This window comes from Aspergillus brunneoviolaceus, assembly GCF_003184695.1.
Source record: "Aspergillus brunneoviolaceus CBS 621.78 unplaced genomic scaffold BO95scaffold_37, whole genome shotgun sequence".
Classification (NCBI taxonomy): Eukaryota; Fungi; Ascomycota; class Eurotiomycetes; order Eurotiales; family Aspergillaceae; genus Aspergillus; species Aspergillus brunneoviolaceus.
Genome location: NW_020290767.1, coordinates 335,755 through 349,448, shown reverse-complemented (window position 1 = coordinate 349,448; position 13,694 = coordinate 335,755). Strand labels below are relative to the sequence as shown.

At 53.1% G+C, this 13,694-nt stretch overlaps 6 protein-coding genes across 6 annotated transcripts; 4 read left to right on the top strand and 2 right to left on the bottom strand.

Moving 5' to 3' along the window:
- Positions 1-974: 974 nt before the first annotated feature.
- BO95DRAFT_364042 (S-adenosyl-L-methionine-dependent methyltransferase) lies at positions 975-1,473 on the top strand (the record flags this gene model as incomplete). Its single annotated transcript, XM_025582642.1, has 2 exons — positions 975-1,249; positions 1,311-1,473. Coding segments are annotated over 2 exons (438 nt in total), but the record flags the coding sequence as incomplete, so codon positions are not given.
- An 859-nt stretch (positions 1,474-2,332) lies between these two features.
- BO95DRAFT_464171 (uncharacterized protein) lies at positions 2,333-3,931 on the top strand (the record flags this gene model as incomplete). The annotated part of the gene is made up of 7 exons (XM_025589037.1): positions 2,333-2,424; positions 2,484-2,577; positions 2,637-2,951; positions 3,017-3,084; positions 3,143-3,201; positions 3,271-3,318; positions 3,399-3,931. The coding sequence occupies 7 exons, from the start codon at positions 2,333-2,335 to the stop codon at positions 3,929-3,931; spliced, it is 1,209 nt and encodes a 402-aa protein (XP_025441889.1).
- A 65-nt stretch (positions 3,932-3,996) lies between these two features.
- On the bottom strand, positions 3,997-6,109 carry BO95DRAFT_147172 (uncharacterized protein). Its single transcript, XM_025580611.1, has 7 exons — positions 5,688-6,109; positions 5,452-5,617; positions 5,305-5,357; positions 4,932-5,151; positions 4,815-4,865; positions 4,738-4,761; positions 3,997-4,681 (listed from the first exon to the last, which is right to left on the bottom strand). Exons 1-7 carry the CDS (start codon positions 5,712-5,714, stop codon positions 4,113-4,115), a joined length of 1,110 nt encoding a protein of 369 aa, XP_025441888.1. The 5' UTR covers positions 5,715-6,109; the 3' UTR covers positions 3,997-4,112.
- Positions 6,110-6,535: 426 nt separating this feature from the next.
- BO95DRAFT_390279 (alpha/beta-hydrolase) lies at positions 6,536-8,534 on the bottom strand. Its single transcript, XM_025583598.1, has 2 exons — positions 7,880-8,534; positions 6,536-7,784 (listed from the first exon to the last, which is right to left on the bottom strand). The coding sequence occupies exons 1-2, from the start codon at positions 8,454-8,456 to the stop codon at positions 6,751-6,753; spliced, it is 1,611 nt and encodes a 536-aa protein (XP_025441887.1). The 5' UTR covers positions 8,457-8,534; the 3' UTR covers positions 6,536-6,750.
- Positions 8,535-10,906: 2,372 nt separating this feature from the next.
- BO95DRAFT_432319 (uncharacterized protein) lies at positions 10,907-11,458 on the top strand (the record flags this gene model as incomplete). The annotated part of the gene is made up of 1 exon (XM_025585053.1): positions 10,907-11,458. One exon carries the CDS (start codon positions 10,907-10,909, stop codon positions 11,456-11,458), a length of 552 nt encoding a protein of 183 aa, XP_025441886.1.
- Positions 11,459-12,118: 660 nt separating this feature from the next.
- BO95DRAFT_497321 (uncharacterized protein) lies at positions 12,119-13,504 on the top strand (the record flags this gene model as incomplete). Its single annotated transcript, XM_025590882.1, has 1 exon — positions 12,119-13,504. The coding sequence occupies one exon, from the start codon at positions 12,119-12,121 to the stop codon at positions 13,502-13,504; it is 1,386 nt and encodes a 461-aa protein (XP_025441885.1).
- Between the last annotated feature and the right edge of the window lie 190 nt (positions 13,505-13,694).

Here is a 13,694-nt window from a genome sequence, read left to right as displayed (position 1 = left end):
GGGTCCAACTGTCTGTGCCTTGTCCATGTTACCAGCGGTTTCCGAAACGGGAAACTATTGACAATTAAGACAAACAAAACAGCGGTAAGAATAGACTAGTAGGGCAAACAGAATGAGGACAAACAAAGCTGCAGAGGCAGTGATCGTCCCAAAGTCATCGTACACCGTACGCGGGATACTCAGATGCAGTCCATCCTTCAGGGTCAGAACAAAGTCCAACTCGTCTTTGATCAGCAGCAACTGCTCGTTGGAGGAAGAACTTTTGATATTCCCCTGGTCTCTCAAGCCCCTGTCCTAGGCAAAGTAACGCGACAGGCAGTGTGGGGAAGTATATTGGTTGGCGAAAAGAACTTGGAGACCAGGGAAGAAACCGGAGGGGACACACGATCCGTGGATAGTTTTGGGGTCATCGTTAGGATTCAAGCTCGGGCTGGAGCCCTACCTGAAGCCGTATGCCGTCGCCTCCAAGCCTGCACTGCTGATCTCACACGGGATTGGCAGTTCCTTTCGCCAAAACCAGACTCCAGACCCAGTACACTGCATGGCCCGTGTAGCCATAAACATCGCGGAGTGCTTGCTCATTAATGGGTCAAACAGCGGTGCTGGGCTAGAATTTCGATGGTGTGGTGTTCTGGTCAGTCACTGGTCAGCCTGGATTGTCCTAGTGGGTATGTCACAGCAGGCAACCGTTGCCTACATGAGTTCACCGCGTGAATGTGTACCTAGGGAAAATCATGGTAGAGGGTATGTCAATGTGCAGGTTGAGAGAGACGGTTGATCTTTCAGGCATCTCACAGCTCCGCGCGTCTGCAATGTCCACGTTTGCCAACGGCCACCAAAATGCACCGTCCTTCCTGGTACCAGGGTACGATTGGGGTAAACTCGGGCAAGGGACAGTCGTAATTAGCGGATCGAAGGGCAATGTCAGCAGTCTGATAGCCCAGGACTACCCTGAGCTCTAGTTCATCGTCTAGGACCTGCCGAGTATGATCGACGGCGCAGCGGAGAGTCTGCCAAATGAGGTGCGGGACAGAATATCATTTCAGGCGCACGACTTCTTCACACCGCAACCCGTGCAGGCCGATGCGTATCTGTTCCGGAACATCTTCCACAACTGGTCGGACTCGCATGGCGTCCGGATCCTTCAGGCGCTGATTCCTGCCTTGCGGCCCGGAGCTCGGATTATTGTGAACGACTACCTGCTCCCTGAGCCAGGGTTACTGTCCCTGGTTAAGGAGCGTGCTGTCCGGTATGTACATACCTTCTGTTCCTAGTCCGATAGGGACGGAATCGCTCATACGATTACCCAGGGACATGGACATGATCATGTTTACACATTTCAACTCCAGGGAGCGAGAAGAGGCGGACTGGGTTGAATTGTTCCGGAAGGCTGATTCTCGCTTTGCCAATTTACGTATTTGGACGCCGGAGGGAGCATCGATGGCTATTATTGAGGCCGTGTGGGAGGCATGAAGAACTACATAGGTGCAATAGTTTGTCGTATGTATTTGTCAAGTTTCAGTCAATAACTATGCCATATATAGGAGTTCCATTGATTGTTTAAGTTCTCCCGTCGCCTTCCAGAGCCCAGCAATGACTCTGGATCAAGAGCACAGCGGGCGTTTAATAGCCGTCTCCGATCGCGAAAAAGTCGACTGTATCAGCGGTCTCGATGTCTCGTTCGGTGCCTATATTTCACACGTTAGGGAAATCAGCATTTCAGTAGCTCTTGCTGTCAATTGCCCACCAAAGGGTGCATGTGCTAAATACCCAGCGCCTATCCGCATTGACACGAATCATTGACCTTGACCGTCAGTCACCCTTTTCGTCATGCCCGAGGGAAACCAACCATCAAACCACTCATCTGGCACAGTGCATATGCTGTGTCACAACGATGTAGATCAGCAGTCCCATTGTCAATTGTTGGTTCTCAAGGACAGGCAAACAAACTGTAGTCCTTGCACTTGTCGCAGGCACAGCCCGTCGCCCCCGTTTTGAAAACCCCCTCCGGTCATTTACTGTCCCTCATCTTCCAATTCTAAGCAATCACGACGAGAGTACTAATATGTGGCACTCGCAACTCCTTTCACAAATGACGTCTCATCCCATCAGACGCGAGACGCAGCTTCTTTTTTTTTTCTTTTCTTCTTTTTTGGTAAGACAGGATGACTTACGTCAATGCGCACAGCGTGCTTGGAGTGGGCAATCTGTTCATAGTAATGGGCACGTTGGCCATTACCGCTCGCTTTCATATTCAATGCAGGAGTAAAAGACTGGGAGTCGACGTTTGGCTTGCACTGGCAGCATGGGTACGCTATCTACTCCCTCGAAAATGGACTTAGGCCACCTAGGCCACCTCACTGACCCTTCTTCGTCGTGTACGGCAGGTCCTCGTCACAGGAGAAGCCGTCATCATGATAATTGGTAGGCACCTGCTCCCTCCAAAAAGTAACAATGAATGAAGCTGATCGTACATGTTTAAGCGCCGTAACGCACACGGTGGGCGCCCACTCCCCTGTCGACATCGGCGCAGCCATCCTGTATTACGACGGATGGGACCAGATCTTGTTGGAAAAAGTAGTATTCACCTTTCCTTCAGCTTCAATCTCCCACTTACACGTCGCCTTCCCTTGCAGTTGGAATTTCCATTCGACATCATGCAGCCCCTTGCCCTAGCTTTGCTCAGGCTGTTTGTCCTATTCTTCTACCGGCGACTTTTCGTGGGACGAATCTTTGACATCGCCAGCTGGACACTGATTGGCGTTGTAATCGCCTGGGGCGTCACATTTGTGATTGCGCTGATGAAAACGTGTGGGGCGAGCATCACGGCCAATTTCGGCACTCTAAACGACCTCATGACCAGTTGTGGTCATAGCTTTGCCGTTCTGATTGCGCTGTCGGCATCAGACGTGGCCGTCGATCTCATCGTCTTAACCATTCCACTGCCGCTGGTGAGCTTTTCTGCACCTATACTGGGTTACGACTCCACCAAACAAGATGTTTCTGACCGCATCAGGTTCTGTCTCTCCACCTCAACTTGCACAAGCGCATTGGGATTATAGTGGTGCTGCTTGTAGGGTCAATGTGTGCGACCCTCATCTCCTCATTCACTCTGTGCTAGTCGGCTAAACTACGATCCCAGGGCGACGGCGTGTGGCATCGCGCGCATGTCACTATTCGCCAGGATTCTCGGACCCAAATGTATACTTTCCATCACCACTGTCTCCCTAGCAACGCTTTCTGGTTCCCATACTAATCAAATGCTCGCAGTGCTCTCCACTCAAACCGTAGGCGGCGTATCCTCAACCGATGACATTGGTGAGTCTACTGCATACGCTTCATCTCAGCCCTTATCCCTGCCTCAGACAACAGACGCAGCGCTGATCCAGAAGCCATAGGCATTGTCAGCATCCTCATGTTCTGTGGGATGCTCGAAACCGGGGTGGCGATCGTGGCGATCTGCCTCCCCATCCTGTACCGGATCGTGCGCGACGTCTCTCACAGTGCTCGGCTGCACAACCTGCTCACGTTCCGACAGCTGCGAGGGTCGAAAAACGACGATAGCTCGTCTCTACAGGGTGCCAAGGTGGGTCCAGAGGCAGGTTCCACACCTCGCAGATTCCGCGGAGTTGGTTCCCTCCTGAAGTGTGGTGGTTGGTGGGAAGAAAAGTCGCACGGAGAGGGCAACGGACCTGGAAAGAAACCTAAGGGGATGGCAAGTGATAGCAGCGCAGAGATGAAATTATCTTTGAGTTTGATAAGAGAGCGAGGGACTGAGGAGCCGCAGTCTGGGAACGAGTCCACCGTCGCTCTCCCGAAGTTGATGCATCGCGTCGTCACGGCTGATGTGGTGCTCAATGCGCAGCAGCATTCACCGAGGAGCCAGATCTGGGAGATGAAAGAGATTCAACGTACGGTTGAGGTGGTCTGAGCCCAAGAACGGGGGTAAATTTACAATCTACCCTGTACTCCCTTACCCGAATCACACGACGTAAGCTTCCTGGGTCACAATTATATGAAATTATTCTACTAAAGAATGGATAGTTTTGTTTTTCCTCGCGGGTCAATCTCCGCGAGATTGAAGAGACCTTGTTCAAAGCCAAGCCTAGCCTCTACCGAAAGCTTCGTCCATCTGACTCCCCCTCGTGCACAAAGTACTCGCGCGTGACGGCAATTCCGGCACCATTCTCCAACGACAACGGCAAGGCTCCATGATCCTTGACCAAGCCGTCCTCGGAATCATGCCGGGACAGATCGTCCGGGGTGTTGGCCGTCTGCGTCACCGAGACAGTGGTCCGCTGTTTGCTCGTGGGGCCGCCGGTGGTGTTGTACCCCGAGTTGGACAGCTCGTAGCCGCGCCGGCCGCTGTAAGTCCCGGTGCGCGAGTGGCTCCCAAAAACCAAGGTGCGGAGGACAGGAAGGCAGGAAGCGATGATGGCGATGGAGGCCTCGATCATGGAGACGGTGCAGGTGATCATTTGTTCGTTAAGATGGGAGTAGATGGCTCGGATGACTGCAACGCTCGTTAGACATGGCACTGTGCACTGCTTGTTGAGCTGATGGTACAACTTACTACTCGAGATAACAACCAAGACACCCAGCAAGAAGACGGAGATGACACCCCACTTTTGCTTCTTGGGCATCTTCAGGCGGGCGACCTGCGAGATGGGGAGACAGATGACTGTTCATGGGGTTAGAATCAAAGCGGTGGCTCATAGTTGAATTGTGGTATCTTACTGAAGACATCAGTGAAGATGTTGACTGCGACATGGTTAGCATTCCAGCAATTGCAAATCGGACACGGGGCTGCATACAAAGAATCGTCAACCAGTAGTTGATCGTCGATGGCTTGTCTGGGCACGCCACTGCATTCCAGTCCCATTAGTACTGCTGGTATTTATGACATCTCCACCGCATTCGCATCCACTTACATTCCGCATCAACCACGCTCCGCCATTGTCGGGAAGGAGGATAGCACTTGAAGACGATATCGAAGAACAGGACCAACCAGGTCGCCGCCAAAACGGCCAGAGTGATGTTGTACACGGTCTGGTACCGGGTGCGATCGGCGAGACGCTTGTAGAAGATTACCAGGCTGGCCTTGATGAGCCAGAGCGTTGTCACATAGAGGGTGGATCCGGGGATGATCATCTGTCACAGAGCGATCGATAGTGGCCGCAGTTAGTCTCAGCGTAGTGGGTGTGTAGAGGATTCGCGCGGGCTGCAGGCCTCGGATCGGGGCAGGGCACAGAGAAAGAGGGGCTCAGGATTCGGGCGTTGTCCGATTGCTGTCTGTAAACTGACCTTCATCATGTTGATCATCTGATCTGAGTCCATGTTGGCCGCATCCGACATGCCTAGAGGAGTCCATCGTTAGATCTCTCTCGCACGGATCACTCTGCATGGAGGTGGATTTGGACAGCGGGGGAAGCAGCGATAGGCAGTACATACCCAGGTTAAACATATAATGCTGGATGACCAGATCTCCGATCAGGCAGAGCGCCGCAACCGTGACGAACAAGTCGTCGAGATACAGCCGTTTCAACAACCGCCATCGCACCCAGAGTCGACAGACGAGAAAGATGCACGCGATGATGGTGACAATGTACCACGACACCTGCCCACCGCGAAGTAGTGCGTTAGCAAGAGAATACCGCTCCGAACAATCTCTGATGACAACGACCTACCACTTGGCCGGTATCTGGACGACCCATGGCGACGAACAACCTACGATGCGGGCAGAAAGTCACGACAACAAAGACAGACGGAGACCAGAAGGCATCTCTGCAGCAGCTGCAGCTGCTGGCAGTCAATATTAATAAACCGTGATCGACCCGTGCAGCCTGCCAGGGAGCGTTCGTTACGTGGTGAGGATTTTGGGAAAACCTTATCCCATGCTGGAAAGCTCGTTCTGGCGGTATGTTTGGAGGAACCAGCAAATCCACGAGTTTGGATCGGGGAAGGCCCGCAGGGACCTCCCTCTGGAATCTGGATCTTGATTCAATGGTGTGCGGTTGTGTGTGCCTGTCTGTGTGGTTTTTGCGTGGTGTGGCCACTGCTTAGGGGGGGATGATGGGGTGGTGTGGTGGGCGGACCAGCACTGGAGGGGAGTATGGCCCGAGGCATTGGGACCCTCGTGGACCATACCATCTCGATAACCCTGCGTGACGGGGAATCGGAGATCGGGGTAGCAGAAGGAAATCGATAGTCTCTCCGAATTTTGGTGGAACTGGCCGTGATTGCTCCAGGCAAAACTTCGGCGGCCCACAGTTAGGGTTGCGGATCCACCCAAGTGAAACATTCTTCGGACATCGTCCGTCTCCCCTGCAAAACACCTTTCTGCATGCTGCACGACATGGTACGCCATGTGCGAACTATTGATTTCTAGAATCCACTAACCAGTTCACACCGTTACACTGGGATCAACCGGATGCAGCCAGCTGTGCGTTGGAAAGATCACAGGTCGGGATGGAAGGGTAAGCTTTGTACGGATCAAACTCTATCGGCGATTTGGACGCATTCGGATTATGGAGTGACGATGATTCACGTAGATTAAAAATTGCTACTCAGGCTTCATCATGCAATGAGCCCGCTGACAAATCCCACAATAGGAAGCGAAAGTCTAATAACAAGAAAAAAAAATTGATTAATAAAATCTGAAGCCGAATGAAATGTCGAGGTTCGCTATGCTGCGCTGAACAGACTTCCCCCCCCCCTTATTTTCGATTCTTCTCCTGCGCGCCTCCCCACTTAAGAGCTGGCCGCAGCCAACTCCACGGGATTCTGGACAACCGGGTAGTTGGGGTAGTTTGGCTTGTAGACCTTCTGGCAGCGCTGGTTGTAGGTGCCAGTCTCTCCGGTCTCGATGGCCTCCTCGTTACCCGGCACACCCAACAGGGCCAGAGGTCCGTTCACCGGCGTGGCTTGATCCCAACCGGGGCCAGCGCTGGGGTCCTTGATCCAGGCAACAAACCAGTCGTTCATGTAGTCGGCCAGGTCCTGCTCAGCAGCCGTGACTCCGGTCAGCTTGGCGAAACACTCGTTGCCACCGTGGAAGAAGGGGACCTCGCTGCCGTGGGAGGGGCCGATGTCGGCGATACCCAGGACGTTGGAGTAGTTGCCGAACCAGCGGTAGATCCAGGTGTTCTGCTCCTCCGAGCGCATGTCCAGGAAGTAGTCGGTCGCGCAGTGGAAGCGGGCATCGCCATACGAGGCACCGCTCATCCGGGAGATGGAGGAATAGTCATCGGGGTTGTAGGCCTCCAGCAGCTCATCGGCGGGCACAAACGCCAAGTCGGCATCGTAGGTGCGGATCCACGAGGAGAAGTTCGTGTTCTCCGACCCATAGACAATGCCGAAAAGCTTGCCCTCCTTGTCCGAGTTACCGACGATCAGCGGCAACGACTTGGGGTAGTGGCCGTTGGCGAAACGGTCCGAGTAGTTGGAAAAGCGGGTGAGGTTATCCACGACGGGGCCAAACCACGTGTTGGAGGTCGAGTTGAAGTAGCTGGTCTGGAAGGCATAGGTATCCACCTTGCGCAGGCAGTCTAGAGTGTAGTCGTCGGCAGTGCAGTCCAGGGAGACACCCGCATCGATCATGTCCTGGACGACCTGCTTGAGGGCGACACCCACGGGCGCATTGGCCGGGCCAGACTGAGCGTTGGCCGACATCTCAATGGCACCCGCCAGGAAGGTGTCGGGGTGGTTCCAAAGGTAGTCATCGACGTGGACACCACCGGAGGAGTGACCACCCAACACAATGCGCGACTTGTCACCACCGAAGGCTATTCAAAGCAAAGTCAGTGGGGATGGTTACCACGTGGCAGAGAGGGGGAACTGAGGGATGTTAAGCATTAGGAGAAAAAGTCAAAGTACGGACCTTCGATGTTGTCATAAATCCACTGCAGCGCGAGCTCCACATCCAGGATGCTAAAGTTCTGCGACTCGCCTTCAAGCTCGGGAGCATAGGGAGAGGCATACATGCTCTCACGGTAGTTGAAGTTGACGTAGATGACATCCTTGCGAGCAAAGTTCCATCCCTGCCATTGCTGGTTGCTGCTACCACCCGTGACCATAGCACCACCGTAGATGTAGACAAAGACGGGCAGGCCAGTGCCACTGGGGGGGGTCCAGATGTTCAGGTTGAGGCAATCCTCACTCTGGGCAACGATCGTCGTGCCGGACATGGCCTGGGCGCACGAGGGACCAAAGGCCGAGGCATCGAAGCTACCCCCCTCATAGGCGGTGGCAGCCAGGGGCGCCTTCCACCGGTTCTCACCCGCGGTGGTCTGGGCGAAGGGAATGCCCAGATAGACATTGGTGTCGTTCTGGGAGAAACCATAGACCACACCCTGCTCGGTGGTGACGCTGGGAGAGGCCTCAGCGGCACAACCCAGGGCCAAGGCGGTGGCACTCAGACTCAAGGCCAAATTGGCACTCTTTTGCAGAAGACCCATGATGACGGTGGCAAAGATCAGTCAATTGATCTGCAAACAATCTGAACTGTGCTTGGTCAGGAGGAAAAAGTGCTCAAGACTGGGCCCGTGGGAAGAGTATTTAAGGAGTTTTGGGGCCAGGGGGAGAATGCTCGCCAGACGGCACACCGGATCGACTGCCGAGCCAGCCCGATCCAGGCTACCAAATTAGCTGGTGAAAGAACTTAGTCTCGTTTACACTTCTTCTCGATGAACTCGATGAACGCTAAAGTACGACCCAGACCATGGTTACACCGTCTGTTGCTTCACCTGCGCTAAGACAAGACCAATGACTCCCCCTCAAGTGGGGGTTCCCACATGGCACCACACGTGGTGCAATGAGCTTGGCTTTCGACTATCGATTTTTCGAGTCAGTCCCCCATCGGAAAACCAGGCAGCATGTACGCCTCTACGATATCACCTCGTCGTGGTGGCTGTTTTGCTGCACTCTGACTGCTGGGTTCGGAGTCTCTTCGCGAGAGGATCCTCTCTTGGAGCAGGAAATGGTCGAAACGAGGCAGACACCGGGCAATCCGTTGGGATTCCTGACTAGTCGACGACTGATTTTACCTAATTGAATGTGCTATAGATGTGCTATCTGGGTGGTATCTGAAGGATTGAGTGGTAGGATCTGCTGCTGATCGTCTACCTCGTCATATTCGGATGATCTGCCGAGATCTGGCTGCCCACGTGGGAGTTGAACGCTAGCCAAGACTGACTCACTAGCAGTAGACTATGTGATTTGCTTGGACAATGATGGTTCTCCTTGGTACATTCTCCGACTAATACTATCAGCTGGATTGATTTTGAGTCGGATAGGGGCGTTTGGGGAGGGTAGGCAATTGCCTGGTCGACCGGACGAGTATCCGGCTTCATCCACGGTCGCAGCCAGCGGCTAGCTGCTGCTGCATCTCGGACGCCCTCGCAGAGTCTCAATTGATCGATGTAGTTGCTTCCGGTCCAAATTATTGCACAATTGGACATGGTATTTCAGCGTCATTGATCAAATTAGATAAAAGTAGAAGACAGTATTCTGTGCTTGAAATATATCTTGGTGAGCCATTCGGAATCTTCGGGTGGCAGATACATATTTCTACGAGGCCTTGCCCTAACCACCCGATGCGAGTACACATAATTTGAGGATCTGACACTATTTACCATTGAAAACAATACTGAGAATGCGATCTAAGAAATGACACAACTGTCTTGAGCCATAGGATGTAGTCTGCAATTGAGAATCGCTATGAAGCATACAACATCGGGGGTGGGAATGTCAAGTCCTCCAGAACGTGCGAGTTGCTATATATTGCTACACTCGAATACCATCTCAGCACGCTACAAACATGCCAAGAGCCAGGGGATTCGAACTTCGATCCCGGGCATTGATACGATTTTCACCCTCGAAATGCGACCGAGTCGAAGTTGCATCATCCCAGGCAATGAACCAGGGAACCAGCAGTTGGCCGCCCGAGGAGGAGATATCCACGGATGTCCACGGATGTACGGAGTAGTTAGTTATGCTATGCAGCTTACGCAGCATAAGTGGGGAATTACTTCGAGACGAGACCCAGTCCAGTCCCTTATTTCCCTACAACTCAAAATCACATAACTAACTTACAGCATGACTTGGGATACAATTGATGGCCGCTCAACCTGCGTTCATCGCATCCCAAATACCATGTCGAATGCTCTTCTCACTCCCACAGAATTCACCCACGATGTCAAACTGTCATATTAATCTAAATTAATTAACAACCCGGGGATCCAATCCACTGCCCGCCGCCACAACCAAGACAACTCCTTGGCGAACGCCTCCCACCTCGCAGCAGGCAAATTTACCCGCGTGATGATAGAAACCTTGGGTGAGACGTACGGGAGAGGCGGATGGCTGTGAGGCTGATTAGCCGGGTCCATCACCTGGTTCCGACGCGGTTTCAGGTGTTGAATTCTGTAACACTGGTCATCGCAGACATCGCCCAAAAGCCACCTAGTTGATCATCACATCGGGGGTATAGATAGGTACTTCAACAATGACAGAACTAAGGCAGGCTCACTCAACTTGAGACTGCCAATCGTGCTGCTCAGACGGTGCCATGACTGTATGTTCGCTTTGTTTTGTGGTCATGGAAGTTAGGGCACGGTTCTTTCAGTACCATCTCATAGAAGAAGAACAAAGACATTCCTAAGCAAGGTGATGAAACATCTCAGCAAGTTACATGTCGGTCCACGTAAAAGCTAGAACTTGATGAACATCTTCGTTCACTTCATCCCTAGAACATGCCTCTATGACATCCAACGTGGGATCTATAAATAGACTATAACCTGCGCATCCATCCAAATCTGCCCATTTAGAGCCATATTGGTCCCTCAACCCTGACACAGAAGAAGACCCCAAGTGCTTTTCCACCATAAATTCCACTGTACCAGCAATCATGGCCAGCATTGCAGACTCCGACTCGACGGCCGTCATGTCCGAGGGAGGCGCCATCGAGTGGGATCGCGTACGAGGGATCCGCGACACCACGCGGGCCCTCCTCGAAGCCGAGTCGCCGTATATTGCCATTCCCGCAGCCGCCCAAGTCCTCCAGATCGGACCACGCAGCCTGATCGTGCGGGTGAAATGGCAGTGGGCGCTCCGCGATCCCACTCGGGAGGAAGTCGGGGGGTTGGTCAGCACGCTGTGCGGACAATTCGCCCAGTTGCGGGCCCAGCGTCCTACGGCGGGGCCATTCCATGGCTTCATTCAAATTGGGTCCGTCGTCGTCCTCTACACGGAGGTGCGGTTCATCCCCGCCCCGTGTCAGGGGGCGATGTGTATGCCCGGAGAAACGCTCTCGGGCCAGACCCGGAGCTATCATGTCGAGGAGGATAGCCCAATCCTGCAGCACTGGCTCAAAAATGAGGTAATGCGCGGCGCTCCGAGCCATCAGGAGTTGGTGGCTTGGGGACTACCTGACTATGGACGGGTCTTTCGGAATGCGTAGGCTTTCTATACCTGTAAAGTTATGTTGTATAAGATAGGGTTTATTAGTGCAGGTGGTTTTATTCAAGTAATCTAACTATCGTCCATTTCCCCCAGTACGTGGTGAATGCAACTCGACTCGCTCAGTTGCCAGTTCCAGGATGCAAATAATCGGCGGTCGGATTGGCATGATGCTCAATTATTCTCCACGTTATTCTGAGCCGTTATTCTCCAGAGAATCTTAGCCCTAGCCGGAGTGATAATCAATCCAACAAAGATGTATGGCCTTCTGCATTGATCTCTGCTGGTACAAGTAACCTTTTCCGTCAGCTATTGATCTCTCGTACAATAGGTTGCGAGCTTGGCGAGTTTGTAGGAGGCGCATGATGATCAGGCTTGACAATCATTCCTCAGTTCCAAGATATGCTCATAGACACCAAAGACTGCACAAAATGCGGTGAGGGCGTCGCACCCTGGAGTATGACGCGTGATGCATGCGCGACACGTAGGATTCGTCCCAAGCACCCTGCATGGGACAACAAACAAGGAACATCAAGGACACGTCAGGAACCTTAAATTTGGGCTCGAGATACTTAAAAAAGAGATCTCCAAGTGTCCTTTTTCTACCTCCTCTTGTCATGAACCGCAAACCTAGCCTCGCTATTGCTTGTATTCTCCCAGCATGACAATCACGGCGGACTCACTTTTCGATGAGGTAGGAGCGAGCTATGAAGCTGCCTTTGCAGACAATGCGCCGCTTTGTGCCTTCATCGATCAGGCCAGCAAGAAGTTAGCCCCCAACAGTCGGGTGCTGGATGTTGGATGCGGCACCGGCAAGCCCGTCGCGGAGATCCTAGCAACCGCAAGCCATCAGGTGCATGGAATCGACATCTCCCCAGGTATGGTCAAGATTGCCACGTCGCAAGTCCGGGGTCAGTTTGAAGTGGCCAACATGAACACCTTCCACCCTTGCCAGTCCTATGATGGTGTCTTTGCAATTCTGTCGCTGTTCCAGCTCACTCCGGGAGAGCTGTACTCGATGATCTTCAAATTTGCCGAGTGGCTCAACTTGGGTGGGCGCTTGGCCCTCGCGGTGACGCCCAGCACCGGACTGTTGCCGGACAAATGCACCTACGATCCCACCTGGAATTGTGTGAGGATGCTCGGAAAGTACTGGATGGGAAACTACACCAACGAGGTCTTCCATTCGGAAGATGGATGGGCTCGCCTGCTGCAAGCGGCCGGTATGGTACTCGAAATGGAGCCCGTTGACCACATCTTTTGCCCGACTGGCAACCGGGAATACACGCATCCTGAGGCTCAGCACTTCGTGCTCGCAAGGAAGGTTGAGCCGCAGCCTTTGCTGGGCCCGTATCCAGTTCCAATTGCTGAAATGCCTTCAGACTGTGTCGACCATCTTGATATTTTCACCGATCGCTTCGTGAGCGAAGACATCAAGAGCCTCTGCAATGAGGTCGCAGTGGATGGAAAGAAGATGCTTGTCCTCGGGCAAGACAGTTGGAGTCAGTATGCAGGCTGTGAGGAATTTCAGTCCCTGCCAGACATCACCGATAACCTCCCATATGCACCTGACACGTTCGATGTCATCGTTGCGCCCTGGACACTCGATAAGCTTCCCTTCCTCAGACAGGCCGTCGAGGAGATGGTCCACGTGGCACGTCGGAAGAACTCACAACTTGTCATCCTCCAGGGAGCTCCTGGAAATGAGGCGGTGATGGTCCTGAACGCGGCCGCGCGCTCACCTCGAATCCGCCACCAAGGCCAGATTCTGCAGGAAGCAGCGCACCTGTTGACAACACAGGGGTTCGGGCACATCTCTCTAAAGCGTGTTCGTGCACACTATGCATTCCCCGAAGAGGACTTGCCAACCCGATGCTCGGTGGCTGCGGAATGTTTGGCCGCGATCACACATCGACAGCATCCGAACTATGAGGTCATCAAGCACATCCTGACTGCGCGGCTGAAGCTTCATTTCCAGGGCAGCACACACGCGGTGGGAATGGACATGGTTGCCTTGATTGCGAGGTCGAACGATGCGGAGAATTGACCGCTCGAGTTGATGAACAGTAAAGTGAATATATACTCACATACTCATGTACCGAGAGATCTTCTCGTATCTTCGTTGAGCTCATGTTCAAATTATGACTAAAGTTCTCCTCCTCGGGTACAACAAATGGGAATAAGATTATATGAGTACGGGGTATCATGCTCAGCCCCTAGTGGTGGCCCGTTAGGAC

What these genes read in the sequence shown, in the direction of transcription:
- BO95DRAFT_147172 (XM_025580611.1), bottom strand. Translation starts at nt 5,714, where the DNA reads ATGGGTCGTCCAGATACCGGCCAAGTG. An exon ending in GTCCAGATACCGGCCAAGTG is followed by an intron (nt 5,618 to 5,687) that starts GTAGGTCGTTGT and finishes CGCGGTGGGCAG; the next exon opens with GTGTCGTGGTACATTGTCAC. An exon ending in GCATTATATGTTTAACCTGG is followed by an intron (nt 5,358 to 5,451) that starts GTATGTACTGCC and finishes GGACTCCTCTAG; the next exon opens with GCATGTCGGATGCGGCCAAC.
- BO95DRAFT_390279 (XM_025583598.1), bottom strand. Translation starts at nt 8,456, where the DNA reads ATGGGTCTTCTGCAAAAGAGTGCCAATTTGGCCTTGAGTCTGAGTGCC. An exon ending in GATTTATGACAACATCGAAG is followed by an intron (nt 7,785 to 7,879) that starts GTCCGTACTTTG and finishes TGCTTTGAATAG; the next exon opens with CCTTCGGTGGTGACAAGTCG.